The following is a 24,077-nucleotide window of genomic DNA, read 5'->3' as shown; positions in this document are numbered from 1 at the left end:
CAGTTGTCGTTAAGAGTAGCAGTCATGTTGTTGTACAAGGTGTCACAGTAGTCGAAATTCGGTAATACCAGAGTGCAAATGAGGCATTCTTTTAATACTCGAGAAAATATGTTGCGGAATCCTCTAAGCGAGTTAAGTGTTGCAAATACTTTCCTGGAGATGCTGGTAACCTGATGGTTCCAAGAAAGATGTTCGTCTATTATAACACCGAAATCTTTGACAGAGTATCTTAAATCAATGGGTGAATTTTGTAGGTAGAGTTTTGGTAAAGTGAAGTTGCTTATGTTTGAACAAAACCAAGGATGTGAAATGATTATAGCTTGAGATTTTACGTTACTTAATCTAAGTCCGTACGTGTCAGCCCAGTTACAGATTTCTTGCAAGTCCCTATTGAAATGTTTAATTTCATCGGTTAATCTTCCTGGTTCGCAATGCACGTATAATTGTATGTCATCAGTGTACATGTGGTGTCTGCAGCTGCTTATCGACGACATAATATTGATATAGACAGAAAACAGAATAGGTCCTAGGAGAGACCCCTGTGGAACACTAACCTCTACAGATCACCAGGATGAATGTTCATTACTGTTGTTTCTTACACACTGCAGATGACCGCGGAGGTATGAATTCATCCACTGAAAACTGTTTGTCGAGAACTGGAGTTTAAATAGTTTGGAAAGTAGGATGTCTGTCAAATGAGTCAAAAGCTTTAGAGAAGTCAAGAAGAAGGTAACTTGTCTTTTGTCCATTGCAATGTGAATGTCATTTGTAACTACACACTGAAAAGAAAATTGTGATAAAATTGGTGTCAATTTATGCTAGTTGCTTTACTTCGCACTGACACAAATAGGTCTTATAGCAAAGAAGGGATAGGAAAGGCCTAGGAGTTGGAAGGAAGTGGCCGTGGCCTTAATTAAGGTACAGTCCCAGCATTTGCGTGGTGTGAACATTGGAAACTACGGAAAACAATCTTCAGGGCTGCCGACAGTGAGATTCGAACCCACTATCTCCCGGATGCAAGCTCACAGCCGCGCGCCCCTAACCGCATGGCCATCTCGCCCAGTGGTGTCGATTTACGGTGTGTTAACACATTTTGTATTACTCTATTACAGTGCCGGAAAAAAATAATAACAACTTGCTCATTTTTTTCCTTTGGATTAAGGTATATCATGTTTTAATGTGATGGGTGTTTAGAAATTAATACAATCTATGTATTTTCTGAAAGTTTCCCTTTTTAATTGTATGTAACAACTTCATTTATGACCTTTTTAGATGGCAGTTTTTGTAGGATTTGTTAATGGAGAGCACAATAGCAATATTCTGCATTAATCATTTCAGCACTAGTACTTGGCTGGATATACTTTTGACTTCACAACTTGTGTACACCTTGGTGGCACGGAGTCTACTAGATATCTGAGGGTTTCTAAGGGCATAGCATGACACCAGATGTTCGCAATGGCTTCAATCAATTGCAGATTTGTTCTAGGCTTCTTTTAACTTGTTTTCTTCATCAAAATTATATATATCAATTAATCAATACTGATCTGCATTTAGGGCAGTCGCCCAGGTGGCAGATTCCCTATCTGTTGCTTTCCTAGCCTTTTTCGAAATGATTTCAAAGAAATTGGAAATTTATTGAACATCTCCCTTGGTAAGTTATTCCAATCCCTAACTCCCCTTCCTATAAATGAATATTTGCCCCAGTTTGTCCTCTTGAATTCCAACTTTATCTTCATATTGTCATCTTTCCTACTTTTATAAACGCCATTCAAACTTATTCGTCTACTAATGTCATACCACGCCATCTCTCCGCTGACAGCCCGGAACATACCACTTAGTCGAGCAGCTCTTCTTCTTTCTCTCAATTCTTCCCAACCCAAACATTGCAACATTTTTGTAATGCTACTCTTTTGTCGGAAATCACTCAGAACAAATCGAGCTGCTTTTCTTTGGATTTTCTCCAGTTCTTGAATCAGGTAATCCTGGTGAGGGTCCCATACACTGGAACCATACTCTAGTTGGGGTCTTACCAGAGACTTATATGCCCTCTCCTTTACATCCTTACTACAACCCCTAAACACCCTCATAACCATGTGCAGAGATCGGTACCCTTTATTTACAATCCCATTTATGTGATTACCCCAAAGAAGATCTTTCCTTATATTAACACCTAGATACTTACAATGATCCCCAAAAGGAACTTTCACCCCATCAACGCAGTAATTAAAACTGAGAGGACTTTTCCTATTTGTGAAACTCACAACCTGACTTTTAACCCCGTTTATCAACATACCATTGCCTGCTGTCCATCTCACAACATTTTCGAGGTCATGTTGCAGTTGCTCACAATCTTGTAACTTATTTATCACTCTATAGAGAATAACATCATCCGCAAAAAGCCTTACCTCAGATTCCACTCCTTTACTCATATCATTTATATATATAAGAAAACATAAAGGTCCGATAACACTGCCCTGAGGAACTCCCCTCTCAACTATTACAGGGTCAGACAGAACTTCACCTACTCTAACTCTCTGAGATCTATTTTCTAGAAATATAGCAACTCATTCAGTCACTCTTTTGTCTAGTCCAATTGCACTCATTTTTGCCAGTAGTCTCCCATGATCCACCCTATCAAATGCTTTGGACAGGTCAATCGCGATACAGTCCATTTGACCTCCAGAATCCTAGATATCTGCTATATCTTGCTGGAATCCTACAAGTTGAGCTTCAGTGGAATAATCTTTCCTAAAACCGAATTGCCTTCTATCGAACCAGTTATTAATTTCATAAACATGTCTAATATAATCAGAAAGAATGCCTTCCCAAAGCTTACATACAATGCATGTCAAACTTACTGGCCTGTAATTTTCAGCTTTATGTCTATCACCCTTTCCTTTATACACAGGGGCTACTATAGCAACTCTCCATTCATCTGGTATAGCTCCTCCGACCAAACAATAATCAAATAAGTACTTCAGATATGGTACTATATCCCAACCCATTGTCTTTAGTATATCCCCAGAAATCTGATCAATTCCAGCCGCTTTTCTAGTTTTCAACTTTTGTATCTTATTGTAAATGTCATTAATATCATATGTAAATTTTATTACTTCTTTGGCCTTAGTCTCCTCCTCTATCTCGACATTATCCTTGAAACCAACAATCTTTACATACTGCTGACTGAATACTTCTGGCTTTTGAAGATCTTCACATACACACTCCCCTTGTTCATTAATTATTCCTGGAATGTCCTTCTTGGAACCTGTTTCTGTCTTAAAATACCTATACATACCCTTCCATATTTCACTAAAATTTGTATGACTGCCAATTGAATGGATGAAAACCATAACGGTATAAGTAGCATTTTGTTCATTCAGAGAAAAAAGCATTTAAACATCTTAACACTCATATAAAGCATGCTATTTGTAGTTATAACGCCCATCACTAGAGCGCAGAATATTACCGCTATCACTTGTATCTCTTTGCTGGTGAAAAGATACACCCTCCTGGAGTTACATCCTGCACTTGACTCATTTTTTAAAAAATGTCACTTATACCGTTATGGTTTTCAACCATTCAATTATGCTTGCCATCATGTTATCCTTAGCTGCCTTCTTTGCTAGATTCAATTTTCTAGTATGTTCCTTCAATTTCTCCTTACTTCCACAGCCATTTCTAACTATTTCTTTCCAGTCTGCACCTCCTTCTTAGTCTCTTTATTTCTCTATTATAATAAGGTGGGTCTTTACCATTCCTTACCACCCTTAAAGGTACAAACCTGTTTTCGCATTCCTCAACAATTTCTTTAAACCCATCCCAGAGTCTGTTTACATTTTTATTTACCGTTTTCCACCGATCATAGTTACTTTTTAGAAACTGCCTCATGCCTGCTTTATCAGCCATATGGTACTGCCTAACAGTCCTACTTTTAAGACCTTCCTTTCTATCACATTTATTTTTAACTACCACAAAAACAGCTTCATGATCACTAATACCATCTATTACTTCAGTTTCCCTATAGAGCTCATCTGGTTTTATCAGCACCACATCCAGGATATTTTTCCCTCTGGTTGGTTCCATCACTTTCTGAATCAGCTGTCCTTCCCATATTAACTTATTTGCCATTTGTTGGTCATGCTTCCTGTCGTTCGCATTTCCTTCCCAATTGACATCTGGCAAATTCAGATCTCCCGCTACAATCACATTTCTTTCCATGTCATTTCCCACATAGCTGACTATCCTATCAAATAATTCTGAATCTGCGTCAGTGCTACCCTTTCCCGATCTGTACACTCCAAATATATCAAGTTGCCTATTATATTTAGATATGAGCCTTACACCTAGAATTTCATGTGTCTCATCTTAAACTTTTTCGTAGCTTACAAATTCTTCTTTCACCAGAATGAACACTCCCCCTCCCACCATTCCTATCCTATCTCTACGATACACACTCCAGTGCCGTGAGAAAATTTCTGCATCCATTATATCATTTCTCAGCCATGATTCAACTCCTATTACAATATCTGCTAAATATATATCTATTAAATTACATAATTCTATTCCTTGCTTTACAATACTTCTACAGTTCAACACTAACAATTTTATGTCGTCCCTACTTGATTTCCAGTTCCCTGTTCCCTTATCACCGCTCCCTAGGCCATCCCGTTTCCCTGAATGTACCTCCCTATTACCCTTCCAAACAAATTTCCTAACTTATATGTACCACTGCGGTTTAAATGAAGGCCATCTGAGCGCAGATCCCTATCTCCTACCCACCCATTAGGATCTAGAAATTTCACTCCCAGTTTCCCATATACCCACTCAATAGTCTCATTTATATATATATACTGATACACATTTTTGCAAATATATACATGTATATTTGCAAAAATGTGTATCACTTTGAGTTGTTTATGAGAATAGAACAACACACATATTCTTTCAGTTCTTTAGTCTTATTTAGATATTTAGGTCCAGTGCAACAAGGGTTAAAATTAATTAATTGTAATGAAATTTGGCACTTCATGAAAACATGCCAATTAAAAAAAAAAAAAAATAGGGGGTGTGCATTGAAATCACTCAACATTTTTGTGTAACAACCCCCCCCATGTAAAGACAACCCTAATATACATGTATTGAGGAAGAGAAAAATGAGTTCCTTTTATAAATTCATTTTCCTGATTCATGCATAACCAGTGGTCATCCGGTGCCTTTCAACATCCAGTGGAGCAACAGGACTTGTAGGAGAGAGGGAACAGATTGAATCATCATCAAATGGGCTATCAATTTATATGCTCCATTTAAGAGCCCTGGTTTGCAGAAGTGCCAACTTTTGAAGTGGGTCTCCAGTAATCCCCCTCTCCCCCGGAAACATCGAGTTATATCTAAATTATCTCCTTCTTGATAATGGCATCCCCTTTGCCCTTCCTGACAGCAATTTATTTTGAAGTATTTCATATTACACAACAAAATTTGCACAATACCAGTTAGTTCAGTCATAAAACAGTCTTTGGAGCTTATTTCACACTCAGCAGCTGCTTTTCAGTGTTCATTTTCTTGATGCATTCTTCCCCCTATGATGGAAATTAATTTTCGCCTTCTGAACCATAAGAGTTTCCAATGTAGACTTGAATTTCCTCCGATTTTTCCTATCTACACTGAAAACTCTCTTTGTGGGAGAGTTACTGTCAGATACACTAAATACTGCAAATACAATATTAACTAAGGTTTTATACTGGAGAAGGGCTCTTTCATTCACGATGAATTTTCAACGCTCACAGGTAGCAAACGGAAGTGACGATTGAAGTATCGTTGCCAACTCACAAGAGCTGAAACGAGGACAGTTGAGCAATAATGTCTGAAAGGATTCATTTTTCCGGCTTTCCTTCCCCCCCCCCCCCCGTAGAATATTTCTGATCTTGTCACTTTTCTGTAATAATATCCCCTTTGATCGTAATGCTATAATCTTGAGGTGAAATCCGTAATAATTATGGATAATCCGTAATAGTTGGCACCTCTGGGTTTGGATGGAATATTTCTGGCTCTTCTTCAGAAAGGGCATGATATTCTTATTCCACATCCAGTGAGGACATTTTGCACCTGCCTAAACATGAGCCTTGTTCCAGGGCTCTGGCACCAAGTGAACGTGGTATTTATATCAAAGCTGGGTACAGCCAGAAATTCTCAACCGCACAAAGGCTACTCCACCATGCTCAAGATGTTGGAGAGACTGGTGGACAGATATATTTGTGACAGGGATTTGGCTAATAGGCCTCATCAATCCACATACCAGTATGGAAAGTCTGATAATGGGATCTTTCACCACCTTGTGGGTAGAGTGGAGAGAGCTCTGCGCATTAGCAGGAAATAGCCTTGATAATATTCCTGGACCTGAGGAGACATTTAACCACACCTCATTTGATTCCGTGACAGATGTTCTTGCCAAACGTTAGGCTAGCCCTATGATTGTGCAACGGACGATGGCCACACTGAAGGGCCGTGTGGCTATAGAGACTCTTCCCGGTATCTCAAGGAGAGTCCTAATGCCATGGGGCTGTCCGCAGGATGGTGTCCTATCTCCATTGCTTTGGTCCTTGGTGGTAGATGAACTTACTATTAGGCTCGGCAGCAATGGTTTTTATATTCATCCGTAAGTGGATGATCTGTGCATCACGGTCATCAGGAAGTTTGCGAACACAACCTCAGGGCATATGCAAGGAGCCTTGAATATGGGGAAAGTTTGGTGTAGTGAGATAAGTTTATTGGTTAACCCCTGATAGTATTGAACTCATGCTTTTCACCAAGAAAAAGAGGCTGGACGGACTCGTTCTATGGAAAAAAAGCTGCAACTCTCGAAGTCGGCTAAGTATCTGGGAGATGTCCTAGATTCCTGACTGGCATGAGGATGGGGCTGACTTAAACTATAAACTGAACAAAGCTTGCAATTCTTTGTGAGCCTGTAAGAGAGCCATCGGTGTGTGGTGGGGACTGATACTATCTGAACTCGCCTCTGCCTCATCTGTCATATTCTGCTCACTTCTTCCCATTATTTTGTCTCCGCACTCCATTATGACTGTGGAAGTACTGCCAAATGATTATCTGTGCCAGCATGTTCTTCGCATGTGTGCACATGTGTGTGTGTGTGTGTGTGTGTGTGTGTGTCATTACCTCCCCTTTCTTCTCCTCTCTCCAACATATATAATTTTGGCCGTTTATACATACTCTTGGAGATGGACCTATGGTCTGTTGGAGAGGGAGAGGACATTTTCCCCTGGTGGATGTCTTTAGTCATATGTACTTGTGCACTAAGGAATGCTGTGTGACTGGGAAGTGAAGTTTAACGTGAATGTCACAAGGTTGTCTCTGGAGTATGGGGGCGTGGCTCTTCAGATATACAGAAATGGAGCACTCAACAATTTTACAGAGGCTGCAGGAGTCAGATAGTGTGTCCTGCATGGTGAACAACTCCACAGTGCCTAGGTATAATTCTGAACCCAAGTAAAGGGGTTATTTTTCCAACCAGATAGAAAAAGTGCCAGGATGACATCAGAGCTCAAAGAGCTAGTCTGGTAAGCAGATGGGTCCAAAAACAACAATGTCTATGGTGCTCGGGTCTATGGGATTATACGCTACAGCAGGCTTCGTCAATCGAGAGCGAAATGCCTTTGGAGCCAGTTTGCTCCCCACTCTCGAGGAACGAGAGCAGCTTAGGGAGCAAGTAGGTGAAGTGCGTGATGTAGTATGCACTGAAGGTCAGTGGCTCAAAGGTATAGCACATCTTTCCGGACAGGTTAGATTGCGACACGATTCGTGTGAACTCACGTGAGGCGACAGTAGTGTGTTCCAGCCTTTATCCTCGCACCACATGATGTTCAAGCTTAGTCGGTAAAAGTTGTATTTACTATGAAAGAGAGTTCAGCACAGCGTAGGCCATCGATGCCAACGAGTTTCAAACCTTCTTGGGATGAAGAGTATTTGATACTTCAAGAAAATAACATACAAAATGTTTAATATGTAATAAAATATTGAATCATATTAAAAAATTTAATCTGCAGTGCCGTTGTTCCTTAAGTCATTCCAACAAGTATGATAAATATGAAGGTCGGGAAAGCATAGCGTTACTAGAAAAACTTAAAAATAACACATTTGAGGATGTACGTACATTTCATATTACCCAATTCAACTCTATATCATAATGTTTGATAATTCTTTGGAGATGATTTATTTATGTACCGGTATGGATTTCATTGTTGTTGTTCATATAGAAACATTTCCGAGCGGCAAGTACAGTACCGCTATGGTATGCAACCCGCCTGTCCGCTGCTCTTGTCACATGACTGACAGCCGTCCCGAGCAAAGCAAGTAACACCGGCTCCCTAGAGCAAGTATGTGATGACGTCTGCACTACAGTATTCCAGGCTGAGGTCTTTCCTATCCTCACCCGTGCATAAACCAGTAAGAAGCAGAAGAGCAAGATTTATATCTGCTCTGACAGCCAGGAAGCTTTGAGACATTTTGCACAGTTAATGTCAAATCCAGGCTTGTCTGGCAGTCAGAAGGCACTGGATAATTTATCAGAATGCAGACAGTTTGGGTAGCTGGACATGCTGGTATTAAGGTTAATGAAAGGGCTGCTGCTCTGGCTAAGATAGGCTCTGAATGATCATTACAAGGTCCACAGCTACAACTCATCATGTTAGGTGAGCAGTCCTTGAATGGATGGCTAGCCAACATGCGATACACTGAAGAAGAAGAAAAAAAAATACTGGGTCTCAGCATCAAGCTCGTGACAAGTTGATCATGGGGCCTAGTGTACTAAACCAGAAGATATTGATTGCTCTCTCTCAACAAAGAGACCACTGGTCTCACTGAGCATAATATTTTTTAGAAAGCATTTATATGTTATGGGTCAGGTGAGGGATCTTATGTGTACTTATTGTGGGGATGGTGAAGAATCATCTTTCCACATTCTATGTCAATGTGATGCAGAAATAATCGTGGTGGATGGGGCACAATGAACCTGTTTGTGGTCTATGCGAGTGTGGCCCTCGATGGTTGCACAACCTTATATATACTCAAAGGATAGCATCCTGCTTCACAGAAATTACTGAGCTCAGAATATTTTAAGCAAGACTTGGACCTATGGGAGTGACAAAGTCCCACTTCCACTCCTTGGAAGAAACTTGTTGAACAAAATGGAATTCAATGGGATGCTATCAATATTGGTGGGCTTATGGAAAGAAGGAAGGAAGGAAGGAAGGAAGGAAGGAAGGAAGGAAGGAAGGAAGGAAGGAAGGAAGGAAGGAAGGAAGGAAGGAAGGAAGGAAGGAAGAAATCAAGAAAGAAAGAAAGATAGAAAGAACAAAAGAAAGAAAGGAGGAAAGTAGAACTGGCTGAGTCAGCAAAGAGGATGCATTTGGATGTATTCAGAGTTAATGATGTTTGGGTAAGAGGAGATAATGAGGAACAAACATAAATTATGAATCAAGTTGCTCGTCTATGCAGAATAGGGGTGCCAACTCCCAGATCAGCTCAAGAAGAATTAGCTGCTGTAGGAGCGATGACATAGTTCAACATCAACCACAGCAGTTTTGATGTGTCATTTAGTTTCAAGTTTGGATGTGTTGTTTGGACTTCATCAATGTTTTAAATTAAAGTATAGGGATCCACCTATTCAATACAGTGCATTAAAAAAAACTGCAGTAATTTATCATGCCTACTAGTGACAAAGCTCTTGGTCTGACTGTTTCATTACACACTTCATTTACTCTAGTTGTGTTTTTATCGTGTGCGGGTTGGTAAAGGAATGCATTTCACTTCACTACTGGGAATGGCGTCATATATGATTGTATCTCAGCCAATGGAAATGCTACAGCACGCTTGAGCAATGAATAATGGCGTGTGATTAATTATATTAGCTTATAAAAGTAAATGTACTTCTGGGGGACGGCGGGTTGGTACCTAACTGTCGCAGTGAACACATCTCTCCTCTACAAGGTATTCCACGTAAGATTTGTAACATTTCAAATCCCTTATGATGCTATAAAACTTATGTGATGCGAAACATTTGAGTGCTGCATTACCTGGCAGATGGAGGTGATTCAGGTGTGAACACTAAGAAACTGAAGTGATCTCTTTAAAAATTCAATGTTACAACAGTTTAGTTCAGATTATTTTCAAGTGTTTACAATAGAGATCAGAAGAATGTAGTTTACATTCATTAACTTTATATATACAGCATATTTATATTTTTTTACCTAGTCTACTAATGGAGAAGAGACCTTCCATATTTTATACAGAATGAAAGTGATGTTCTTGTATTTGCATGGGTTGTTTCACAATGCAATAAAAACTAAGGTAATTGTTGCCTCTGAAACTTCGAACAAAATAACTGCAAACAATAGTTCAAGATTCATTTAGCACAAATCCCAAGTTAATGGGAAGATTAGTTTATGAGTAGGAGGGTACGTATTTTGGCGTGTTTCGTCATCCGTTACTTGGTCGACCGCACCATGCGCTACCATTTCCATATTATGGTCTTACTTCACTCAGTTCAGTCTGCTACTTTTCTTTAAAAACCCACAACCTGTTTTCCAGTCACTGACTGGGTCAGGGATGGAATGAATGAAGCCCCATCACTCCTCTGGGGCAAGGATTAATGACTGACAGATGAAATGAAATTATATTGGAGTGTTGCTGGAATGAAAGATGACTGGGAAAACTGGAGTACCCAGGAAAAAAAAAAAAACCTGACCCACCTCCACTTTGTCCAGTACAAATCTCACATGGAATGACCAGGATCTGAACCACGGAACCCAGCGGTGAGAGGCCAACACGTTCAGTCAGCTACTATTCCACATATTATGTATGCTCTACTTCAATCACTTCAGTATGGTGTAGTGATGCTAACATCTGGTTTGTTGAAACTTAATTACTTCACTTTCATTCAAACTTTGCCATGCCATACCTCCGTGCCGCGTGATATTGCATCTGAATGTGACAGCAAGCCAAGTAATTACTAGTCTTAAGAGATTTCAAGGCACTGACAGAATTATAGGAATCCTCACCAGATCATATCATGTAGTGATACATACATCTGCTAGAATGCAGCAGAATTTTAAGTCTATATGCTCTCAAGCAGAGAGAGATCATAATATTTCAAACTTTATTGAAAGAAAAGAAGAAATACGGAGTTCTGCTGATCGAGTGAGTTAGTCGAGCGGTTAGTGGCACGCAGCTGGGAGCTTGCATTTGGGAGATAGTGGGTTTGAACCCCACTGTCGGCAGCCCTGAAGATGATTTTCTGTGGTTTCGCATTTTCACATCAAGCAATTACCTCAATTAAGGCCACAGCAATTTTCTTCCCACATCTAGTCCTTTCTCATCCCATCATTGCCATAAGACCTCTGTGTCGGTGTGATGTAAAACAACTTGTAAAAAAAAAAATTAATAATAATTAAAAAAAATCAGCTGATCCACACACAGAAGATAGGCAGAGTTCTTATGCTACAAAGACACACCACTTCCATCTCATTTAACACTTTACAAGCTAGAACAAAATAAAATTAGGCCTACGGGGTTCCATCAACGCATGGAGGTTTGCAACATGTGAAGAAAAGGAGGTCCATACAATATATGGAGGTCAGTGTCAAGGAGGTAATGAGAGACATGGCAACCATATGTGAGCATATAATTATGTAATATATAGACTCTCTTTTGGTGACTTTCAATAGATGGTATTTTCACAGTAACCGGATCATGACAGTGTGCTTCAAATAAGTTTGATATTCCACTTATGTTTAGATTACACAGCTCTATTAACAAGTTTGGGAGCAATTTTCACATTATGGTGCAGTGAATTAACAATTAATAGCAAATATTACACCTGATATTCCAGACATTCTAGAATCGGATGAACCAAATTGAGATGTTAACAGCAATTTTATAGAACTTCCAAAGGCTAATATTCACTCCGATGAACATTCAGGAGGCGAAAATGGCGGTGGTCTGGTTGATAAACTAACAGGTCACCAGCTTTCTAGAAAGGCAAAAATTGTACTCGCTGATGATAGACGTATAGGAGGCGCAGGCTATGATCCCATTCCAGGAAATATTTTAGACCAACCACCTCAAAAGAAGACAAAACCTCAGAGAATAAATGCTGTGTGGAGTAAGTATGACAATCAAGATTAAGCCGGCGTGTTCCCAGAAGCTGGTTATTCCGCCTTATTTTGGCAAATCTCCTACAGAATGGTTTGAATTCATGTTTGACAAAGTGATGGAGGTCATGATACACGAATGAAGTAAGTTTGCATTGTTTAAGTACTGTGATGACTCAAAAATATCTAAGAGGTATTAGAAGTACTTCCTGCTGTGCTAATTCTTTCCAACAATGATATTGGGAAGCAGCAGATGATGTCAATTCTATGAGAAGAGACTGAATCTTGACTGTCATCCTTATTCCACACAGCATTTATTCTCTGAGGTTTGGTCTTCTTCTAGGTGGTTAGCCTAAAATATCTCCTGAAGAGACTTCAGCATATTTTAATTAATTTTAATGAAGTGGTTTTTTTTTTTTTTCCAGGTATAATTCTGTTCCCATAGGTTTTCATCAGTTTTGGCAGGCTGAAGAACCTAACAGTTACAGTATAAATTCTGGAAATTTGTCACTTCATTTATTGTGCAGATAATAGCTTGATATGAAAAGATGTCAAAATTACGACCTCTTATGAACATGCCCTCCCCTGCGAACCATGTGACCTTGCTACAGTGGGGAGGCTTGCGTGTCCCAATGAAGCAGATAGCCAAGCTGCAGGTGCAACCATATCGGATGGGTATCTGTTGAGAGACCAGACTAAGGAATGGTTCATTGAAAGGGGGGTAGCAGCCTTTCGGTAGTTGCAAAGGCGGCAGTCTAGATGAGTGACTGATAGGGTCTTGTAATAATACTCAACATGGCTTAGCTGTATTGATACTGCTACTCATCTGAAAGCAACGGGAAACTACAGCCGTAACTAATTCCCGAGGACATGCAGCTCTCTCTGTATGAATGATGTACTGATGATGGCTTCCTCCTGGGTAAAATATTCTGGAGGTAAACTAGTCCCCCATTCGGATCTCCGGGTGGGGACTACACGAGAGGGGGCGATCATCAGGAAGATGGATACTGGCATTCTGCGAGTCGGAGCGTGGAATGTTAGAAGTTTGAATTGTTGTGGTAGGTTAGAGAATCTGAAAAGGGAGATGGATAGACTAAAGTTAGATGTAGTTGGTATAAGTGAAGTACGTTGGCAGGAAGAACAGGATTTTTGGTCAGGCAACTACCGAATTATCAACACAAAATGGGGAAATGCAGGAGTTTGTTTAATAATGAATAAGAAAATAGGGCAGCGGGTAAGCTACTATGACCAGCATAGTGAAAGAATTATCGTCATCAAGATAGACACCAAACCAATGCCCACCACAATAGTGCAGGTCTATATGCCTACTAGTTCAGCAGATGATGAGGAAATCAAAAGAATATATGAAGAGATAAAGATTTAATACAATATGTAAAAGGTGACTAGAATCTAATTGTGATGGGAGACTGGAATGCAGTGGTAGGCCAAGGAAGGGAAGGTAATACAGTAGGAGAATTCGGATTGGGACAAAGGAACGAAAGAGGCAGTCGGCTGGTTGAATTCTGCACTGATCATAATTTAGTCCTTGCCAATACTTGGTTCAAACACCACAAACTACGGCTGTATACGTGGATGAGACGTGGAGACACTGGAAGGTATCAAATAGACTTCATTATGATTAGGCAGAGATTCAGAAACCAGGTGTTGGATTGCAAAACTTTCCCAGGAGCACATGTGGACTCTCACCACAACTTGTTGGTCATGAAATGCCATCTGAAGTTGAAGAAATTGAAGAAAGGAAAGAATGCAAAAACATGGGATCTAGACAAGTTGAAAGATAAGAGTGTGAGGGATTGTTTCAAAGAACATGTTGCAAAAGGACTAAATGAAAAGGCTGAATGAAACACTATAGAGGAAGAGTGGAGAGTCATGAAAAATGAAGTCAGTAGGGCTGCTGAAGAGATGTTAGGAAGGAAGAAAAGATTAACAAAGAATCAGTGGATAACTCAGGAGATACTAGACCTGATTCATGAACAACAAAAATACAAGAATGCTAGAAAAGAAGAGGGCAGAAAAGAATACAGGCGATTAAAGAATCAAGGGAATAGAAAGTGCAAGGTAGCTAAGGAAGAATGGCTGAAGGAGAAGTGCAAGTATGTCGAAGGTTGTATGGTCCTGGGAAAGGTAGATGCTGCATACAGGAAAATCAAGGAAACCTTTGGAGAAAGGAAATCTAGGTGTATGAATATTAAGAGCTCAGATGGAAAGCCACTTCTAGAGAAAGAAGACAAAGCAGAAAGATGGCAGGAGCATATCCAACAGTTGTATCAAGGTAAAGGTGTAGATAATTCGGTTCTGGAACATGAAGAGGCTGTTGATGTTGATGAAATGGGAGATCCAATTTTGAGGTCAGCGTTTGACAGAGCTGTGAGTGACCTAAATAGGAACAAGGCACCTGGAATTGATGACATTCCCTCTGAATTACTGACTGCCTTAGGAGAAACCAGCATGGCAAGGTAATTCCATTTAGTGTGTAAGATGTATGAGACAGGAGAAGTCCCATCCAATTTTCGGGAGAATATTGTTATACCTATTCCTAAGAAAGCGGGTGCTGACAAGTGTGATAACTACCACACCATTAGTTTAGTATCTAATGCCTGCAAAATTTTAACACGTATTATTTACAGAAGAATGGAAAAACAGGTTGAAGCTGAGTTGGGAGAAGATCAATTTGGCTTCAGAAGAAATGTAGGAACACGTGAAGCAATCCTGACTTTACGTCTGATCTTCGAGGATCGAATCAAGAAGGACAGGCCCACGTACATGGCATTCTTAGCTCTAGGAAAAGCATTCGATAATGTTGATTGGACCAAGCTATTTAAGATTCTGAAGATGATTGGGATCAGATACCGAGAACGAAGAATTATCTACAATCTGTATAAAAATCAGCCTGCGTTGATAAGAATCGAGGGCTTTGAAAAAGAAGCAGCAATCCAGAAAGGAGTGAGGCATGGCTGCAGTTTGTCCCCCCTCCTTTTCAATGTTTATACAGAACAGGCAGTAAAGGAAATCAAAGAGGAATTTGGAAAGGGAATCACAATCCAAGGAGAGGAAATCAAAACCTTGAGATTTGCCGATGATATTGTCTTGGGTAAGGAGTACAAGATGAAAATAAATAAGTCCAAAACAAAAGTAATGGAGTGCAGTCGAATGAAGGCAGGTGATGCAGGATGCAGGAAATATTAGATTAGGAAATGAATTCTTAAAGGAAGTAGGTGAATATTATTACTTGGGTAGTAATATGACTAACGATGGCAGAAGTAAGCAGGACATAAATGCAGGCTAGCACAAGCATGGAAGAGCTTTCTTAAGAAAAGAAATTTCCTCACTTCAAACATTGATATAGGAATTAGAAAGATGTTTTTGAAGACTTTTGTGCGGAGCGTGGCATTGTATGGAAGTGAAACATGGACGATAACTAGCTTAGAAAGAAAGAGAATAGAAGCTTTTGAAATGTGGTGTTACAGAAGAATGTAGAAGGCGAGATGGATAGATCGAATCACAAATGAAGAGATACTGAATCGAATTGGTGAGAGGAGATCGATTTGGCTAAATTTGACGAGAAGAAGAGATAGAATGATAGGACACATCTTAAGACATCCAGGACTTCTTCAGTTGGTTTTTGAAGGAAGTGTAGGTGGTAAGAACGGTAGGGGTAGACCAAGGTATGAATATGATAAGCAGATTAGAGCAGATGTAGGATGCAATAGTTATGTAGAAATGAAAAGATTAGCACAGGATATGGTGGCATGGAGGGCTGCATCAAACCAGTCTATGGACTGATGACTCAAACAACAACATGAACATGCTGATAAAATTGATTCCTTAGCAGCTGATAACTCTATGATTGTTACAATAGCATCAACTTGTTGAACCAGTTTCAATGATAACCCGATACTCCTAGGCAGAGAAAAGTTAAGTACATATCAAGCGTTCAGGTGTTTGAAGTATACAACAGTGGAATGGATAGAACAGACATGATGGACCCGAATTTATCCTACCACAGAGTAGGTGTGTGTGTAAAAAAAAAAAAAAAAAAGAAAATGGTTGTGGTGGTTTTTTACATGGCTCTCTCGGACATTTCCATTCCCAATTTCTTCTAAAGAGGTCTGGATGTGATTTGTCACATTAGAATTTCATCACCATATTCTGCAGAACATCTCCAGAAATTTAAAATAACGCCGAAAGGAAGAGGCCAATCTATCACCTCAAGATATAGCATCCAGAAGAGCAGTGTCCCTGACTACATGTTATTTGACAGGATTGGTCACCTCATAGTGCCCTGCGATCAACGACGCTGTGCTGGAAAGGAATGCTCCAGCACAGTTTGCACTGAGTGCATAAAATGCAATGTTGGTCTCTGTGTTCCATGTTGGGTTCTATTTCATACTGTATAAAGTACACAATTCTTAAATATTTATTTCTATTGAGAACTTCTGTAAATTAGATATGTATGAATGTAACATATTGTAACAATCCATATGTACTTAGTCTGGGGACTTTTAGTGCTCCATTTATGTAATAATGTTATTGGCTTTACATCCCACTAACTACTTTTTTTACTGTTTTTAGAGACATAGAGGTGTCCAAATGTAGTCCCACGGGAGTTCTTTTATGTGCCAGTAAATCTATCGATACGGGGCTGACGTATTTGAGTACCTGCCAAGTTGGGGTCAGAAAGCCAGCGTGCTTCAACCGTCTGAGCCACTCAGTCTGGCACTCTATGTACTGTAGTGTCAAATGACCGTCATTAGTGTATATCCTTCATAAATTATCATCGTAAGTTTAGTTTACTGTATTTTGTTCATAAATAATCAATACCAATGTATGAAATTATAATATTAAAGAAATTCTATAAAAACTAAAAAGCCAACACATTCACCTAGCTTGATCATATGATGCTTCAAATACCACCGGACTGAGCCAGGATCAAACCTGCCAAGTTGGGGTCAGACAGCTAGCACCTCAACCGTCTCAGCCACTCAGCCCGGCAGCTTGATCATATGAGCATGGCACCTGCCGATGAAATAGTGAAAAGTATGAGTTTAATATTATGTAATTATGTTATACTAAGGACTTTAAGTGATTTAGACTAATTTCAAAGAAACCAGAGGGAAAAAAATTGGCATTAAAGGGTTCACAGGTGTTAAAAGTGGGGCAGAGGGAGTGGGAGCATATCTGTTCATGAGGAACACCAAAGATGCAACACAGTTTCTGTTGGGCAAGTACCATATATGAGCAAATTATGTGGACAAATTTAGCAGATGGCGGAATTAGGTCGAGAATTATCTCAGCAGATTCAAAGTATGAGGAAGGAGATCCCGATGAAGCAGACAAGTTTTATGAAGCAATGAGTAATGATGAATTCAGGATCAACAGCAAGGGCAAGATAGTGCTAACAGGCAATTTCAAATTGAGAACTGGAAGCAAAACTGAGAAGGCTATGGGTAAAACTGGGAAAGATATGGAAGCAAATAAGAATGGAAAGCATTTACTGGAATTCTGTGCTGTAGGAGATTAGCAGTTGCAAATTCATTGTTCAAGCATAAGGCTATTCATGTTAATGCTATGCACGGGAGGGCAAGGGCACCAGATCCATTGCAATTATCATCATAACCGACTTTGAATTCAGAGGAATGTGCGAGTATTCTGAGAATATTTTAATGACACACATCAGTATCTGAACCGAAGGGAACCAAATATCAAAAGGCCTAGGACAGAATATTAAGTCTGTGCGTACATGGATAAGGGTAGAAAATCTCCACAACAAGGAAATTAGAAGTACATGGATATGATTAGTGAAAAGTCTCAAAGAATAGACAGAAGGTTCAGTGTGTAGAAAGAGAATGCTGCAGTAGAAACGTCAAGGGAATGCCAAGGAACAACAGTATGTAAAGATGGGGAAAAGTGAACATCTTGGTGGAATTCTATCCATCCATCTTCATTATGAACTGTTATGCCTTTCAGCTTTCAGTCTGCAAATCTCTCTGAATTTAATAAACTCCACCACAATCCTCTCTAGTTCAGCGGCCTTGTTTAGTTATACACTTCCTATATTTAAATCATCAGAAAATGAGTCGAACCATTGTAGTCTTGGTCTCCCTCTTCTTCTCTAACCCTCAATATCCAATTCTATTATTCTCCTAGGTATCTATCTTCCTCCATCCGCATCACACACCTCGCTACTGAAGCCAGTTTACGCGTACAGCTTCATCAGTAGTGTTCATTCCTAACTTAGCCTTTACCTGCTCATTCTGAGTACCCTCCTGCCATTGTTCCCACCTGTTTGTACAAGTGATCATTCTCCCTACTTTCATGTCTGTTACTTCTAACTTATGAATAAGATATCCCAAGTTCACCCTGCTTTCACTCCTGTAAAGCAACAGTGAAAAGACAGTTTTGTCCTGGAGCTAACTTCTTTCTTACAGAGTACTGTTGATCACGAATGCAAACTCACTGCATTAGTTTTGCTGCACCTTGATTCGATCTCACTTACCATCGTACCATCCTGGGAGAATACACATCCCAAATACTTGAAATTACCTACCTCTTCAGGCTTTGTATTCCCAACCTGACATTCAATTCTCTTACCTACAGACATTACTTTAGTCTTGGAAAGGCTATAGCTGTCAATATGGATGATAAGTTTATAATCTGTAATGTCAAGGATTAGTGGTGAGAATTTTAAGAACCAATGAATTTATTTGCAAAGTAGATGGAAAATCATTTCAAATGCTAAAAGTCATTAACTAAAATAAAAATGATGGGGAAAAGATCATTTATAAAATTCCAAGGTATCATGTTTAGTCTCACCTGGTGATGATAGCCACTTAATGCGTCTATGCTAAAAATCACACATAAAATTAAGTAATATAATTATTTGTTTTCCCTGCAAACTTTTGTATTATTCCAGCACCAAGCAAAGAAAATCAGCAATTTCCTTCAGACTAACATTCTGTAAAGTAACTGTATTTTGACTGATTACTTTTTGGAAAGTAATTTGTAATTGTAATTGAGTAAAATATTTCACAAGTATCTGTAATTGAGCCCAATTACTTTTTTCTTGTACTCTTCCTACCACTAAATGTAATGTATGTATGTATGTATGCTGTACACATATCAACATAGAACAAAATCATTACTTACCTATGGAACAGAATTGCTACAAGGTAGGGTGGAGCTGGCAGGATTAATTTATGAAGACACTGGAATGAAGGTCGAATGTAGATAAAACCACCATGTTCACTTGATCCTAGAAATGTAGAACCTTGGAACACAGTGTGACCCATCTCGCTCACCATGTTACCTACACACAACACACGAAACATTTAAGTGAAAACACTGTTAAATATGGTCTACATTGTTTACACTTCTAGTACTAAAGTTTGGTAGGATGTAAATGCTACATGCAAAGTGAAGCAGAGGCAAGCAAAGATTGATAAAGAGAGGGTGAGAGCTAGTCATTATCTACAGACTCTTAATTCCTTTAAAATTATCTTCAGAATACATGACTAAAAGTTACAAATCTGATTCACGGTAGGGGTTGCTATAGTGATGTCCTTGTTCATGAACAAGCAAACACCGAATGACCAAGAAAGTGGTTCTAAGTGTTGGGAACTGGATACTATGTACCAGAAGTGGGTATCTTGGGCATATTTTGAGTTGGTACCCTCTTCACGGTTAAGAGGTTAGGACTACTGAATCCACTTTCAACCCTGAACTTCTTCTCTTACTTCTGTACGATGACGTTTCTGATGGTTGTTCTCCACTTGGCCTGGTCATGTACAGCGTCCTCTAACAGTTGTTTTTCTCTTGGATCATCTCTTATGCAAACCATCCACCACCTCTTTGCTTTTCCTCTTGCTTTCTCAGCTAGTATCTCCATCTCACTTCTTCCCCACTGCAGTCTTTTTCCTGTCTTCTTTGGTATCTCCCCTACCGTCATTGTTCCTCTGATATGCTACCCACATGTCCACCTGAGCATTTTCATTTCTGCTACAACTTTTTATCCCCAACTTTCTTTAATAGCCATGTCTGAGCACCAACTGTCACTGTTGATCTTAGTACAGTCTTGTGTACTCTTCCCCAAATCCTAACCCTGATTCTATGGTCAGATAGGACTCCTGACATCTTTCTCCATATTTTTAATCCTCCTTGTATTCTATGTCTTCTGTCTTCCTGCAGATTTCCATCTTCAGTCACCACTGAGCCAAATGAGCCAAGGTATTTTAACATCTACTGTCTTAAACGATCTCCCTTGCATTTTCATCTCATATTCTTAATCCTCATTAAATTCAAATATTCTGTTTTCTTCCTACTAATCTTAAGCCTTTGTCTTCTATAGTTGCTCCCCACTGTTCCAATTTTTTTCTCTGCAGTATCTCTGTTGGTATTATGCAACACAACGTCATCAGCAAACATCACACACCACAGGGATGATCTCTCATTTCCAAAAGATATTACACATATGATCAGGGGAAAAAGATATGACGTTCAAGGCAGAGCCTCGACATAATCCAACTTTCACTGGTATCCAAACTGTTAGTCCAATACTGCTTCTGACCTGTGTTGTTGCTCCTCCATACATTTTGTCGACCAACATCATGTACTTTGGTCCATAAACCATTAGAATAAAAAACATCTCATTAAAATTACGAGTCAGGCCAGAAATTCACAAAGAACACTCACGCTTTTAGCAAGCCTTAGACCAACGGAAATGATGGAGTCCCACTTCTATTTGACAGGACAGGGTCCAAGTAACTGGAGAATAAAAGGGAATTCATTGGGCAAACAATTTTTGAGTTAGGGGATGTAAGAAGGAAAAAGTAGAAGGTAATATGATGAAGAGGGGAAGGGCAAAGTGAAGAATGGAATGGTTTATCGGGAAGACCACAGCGTGTAACATAGGTTAGGCATAAATAAATGAGGATGCGGATAGATATGGTGGTTGCAGCAATCAGGACTAGGATTGTCTCGGTATACTTCCCACAAGAATAAACAGATGAGGATGAAGTAGACAATTTTATCATACACTAATACAGTTCAGAGTCAACAGTGAAGGTATGGATAGGGGTATGAAATTATAGAATTAAATTTGTCTATTTATAACAAAAATGATATTTAAAATAGCATTTATGAGGAGTGTTTTTTATGCAAGGGCTATTTCGTTGTAGACACTAGTAGTTCGTGCTCGCGTGTTGCAACGAGCTCATGCATTGTGTGCCGGCATGCCTCAGGAACAACGGTGCTCAGTTGCAGCTCTGTTGCTAACCTGTACGGTTCTGTTCTGTGCTTGCTTAAATGTTCAAGATTATCGACTCGCCCGCCCAGTGCGAGGTTCGGTCAGTGATATGGTTTTTGTCGGCAAGGAACCCGTCTGCTGCAGACATTCACCGACAGATTTACGGAGTGTACGGTGCTGATGCTATGAGTGAAGACAAAGTGCATACGTGGGTATGAGACTTCAAGGATGGCCGTGACTACGTCCTTGATGAGGCCCGCTCCGTTCGCTCATCTCTGATCACAGACTATTTGGTGGCTTCAGATGAAGCTAAGATTTGTGAGGACAGACGCTTCACAATAACAGCTCTAACAAATGCCTTTACTGACGTGTCTAGGTCAGTGCTTGACAAAATCGTTTCTGAAAACCTAAACTTTAGGAAACTGTGCTCCCGTTGGGTCCCTAAACTTCTAATGGAGGACCACAAAAACAAAAGATTTGAGTGTTCGATGATGTTTTGACTTATGCCGAAGAAGGTGACAGCATGTTGAGTCAGATCGTAACAGAAGACGAAACGTGGGCTTCGCATATCACGCCCAAATCAAAGCAACAGAGCATGTAATGGAGACGCACACATTCGCCTGTAAAGGTGAAGGCCAGACAGACTCTGTTCCAGTGCAAAGATCATAGTGTCCGTGCTTTGGGATAGGCATGGTGTATTGTCGGTTGACTTAATGCAACGAGGAACCACTATCAATGTGGAAGCCTACTGCCAAACATTGAGAAAGCTATGCAGAGCGATACAAAACAAAAGACATGGCATGCTGACAAAGGGAATTGTCCTTCTCCATGACAATGCAAGGCCTCAGATCCGAGTTTTATTGGACACTTTTGGCTGGGAAGTTTTAGACCACCCACCCTACAACCCTTACCTTACGCCAAGTTATTACCATCTGTTCTGCCACCTCAAACATCACCTCAGCGGCAACCACTACATTGACGACGAAGTGAAAACGACCATGAAGTCTTGGTTATCGGAGCAGGCGGCGAGTTTCTATGAAAAGGGTATTCAAAACTTAGCTGTAAGGTACGATAAGTGTTTAAACAAACTTGGCGGCTATGTTGCAAAATAGAGTAAAGTACGTAGAATCTGCAAATAAATATGGTGTTTGAAAATTGTCTTTCGTTGTGTAGTTATTTTCAAACGGCCCTTACTTTAAAAATATGCCTCGTAAAAGCCATAACCTGTTTTATTATTTTATTAGGCCTATTTCAGAGGAATAATTGAATTTAAAATATCAGACCTATAACAATGGAAATGCATAACCCAACCAATAACAGAATATTAGAAGTTCTGTTACAAAATCTGTTCTGTCTGTCAAGTTCTGTTACATAACTAAACCTGTAAAGGTATTAATGCTGCTGGAGAAAAAAGGAATGCAGAAATAAAAACATGACGTTGCCAAAAAATGTGATTTATAGTCATGAATGTTTGAAATTTTGTTCATGAATTTAAATTAAAGGATAAAATTGTACAAGTTTCAACAGTTTCTTTTTCCTTCATTGCTCAGCAGTGTAGGAATGACTGCTATATGCTCTGTAGCAGACAAAAGCAAAAATCACTGTTGTGCACGTGCAGTTCACAGCTTATCAGCTGGGAACCGAGTTCATGATAAAAGTTTCCAACCACAACGTATGCTAAGAATAAAACAAAATCTGATTTCTTTTTTTCCAAATTTCAATTTTTTAAAAGGACAAGCATTCTTCAAAATCACTTGTATTTTACTGAAAATGCGGTCTATCACCGTAGTATCCACTTATAGCATACATTCACAGTCCTGGAACTAATAAAGAGTTGCAAATATTATGAGATAACCAGCAAAAAAAAAGTGCAAAAGTCATGCTTTTCATTTTTATCGTGTTTATTGTGGTTGCAATATTATCATGCCTCTACTAATGGGTGATTTCAATGCAAGAACTGGAAATAGAACTCAGCATACAAGAAGGTAAAGGTAAATGTGGAGAAGACATGGAACCTGCTGGAATGGAGAAAACTTACACGATTTATCTGAATTCATTGAGTGTATTGCTATTTACCCCTTAACAATACAGAGGACAAGTATCAGACCCATAATAGACTGTATGGTGAGAGATTTTGTATCAGGATATGTGTAAGGTACAGGTATTCTGGAAATTTTTCAACTATACTAACTACTAAACACCTGGTTTAGGAAGAAGAACAGTCAGAAGATTACAAGGTATGGTTGGGGAGACAGACAAACAAAGACCATGATTGATTATATAATCATAGAGAAAGAACACCAGAAGAATCTTGTAGATGTAACAGCCATGCCTGAAGAAGACTTTGGCGGAGATCATAGAGTTGTGAAAGTTGGAAAGATTGAAAAACCCCAAGAAGAGAGAAAAGAATTAAAGTATGGAAGTTGAAGGAGAAAAGCATACAAGAAGAATTTCAAAGGGAAATGATACCCTTGGTACCCAGGACAGAGGTGGGGAATGTTGAAGAGGAATGGAAAAGATTTAAGGAAGCACTGGTTGGATGTGCAGGAAAGGTGTGTGGTAGAACATCAGGAAATGTGAAACACACAGAAACACACTGGTGGAATGATAGGGTAAAGATTAAAGTGAAGGAAAAGAAAATGGCATGGTCAGAA

General features: G+C 39.5%; 1 protein-coding gene across 1 annotated transcript in view; it reads right to left on the bottom strand.

Annotated features, from left to right (window-relative positions):
• Positions 1–24,077, bottom strand: part of Sara (Smad anchor for receptor activation) — a 431,539-nt gene that overhangs the window by 168,692 nt on the left and 238,770 nt on the right. Inside the window, exon 11 of the mRNA XM_067140577.2 lies at positions 19,329–19,488. Coding sequence (XP_066996678.2) covers positions 19,329–19,488 — 160 coding nt within the window. The remainder of the gene's footprint in view (positions 1–19,328; positions 19,489–24,077) is intronic.

The sequence above is a fragment of the Anabrus simplex genome, chromosome 2 (genome assembly GCF_040414725.1).
Source record: "Anabrus simplex isolate iqAnaSimp1 chromosome 2, ASM4041472v1, whole genome shotgun sequence".
In the NCBI taxonomy this organism is placed as follows: Eukaryota; Metazoa; Arthropoda; class Insecta; order Orthoptera; family Tettigoniidae; genus Anabrus; species Anabrus simplex.
This window is presented reverse-complemented; position numbering and strand designations above follow the sequence as displayed.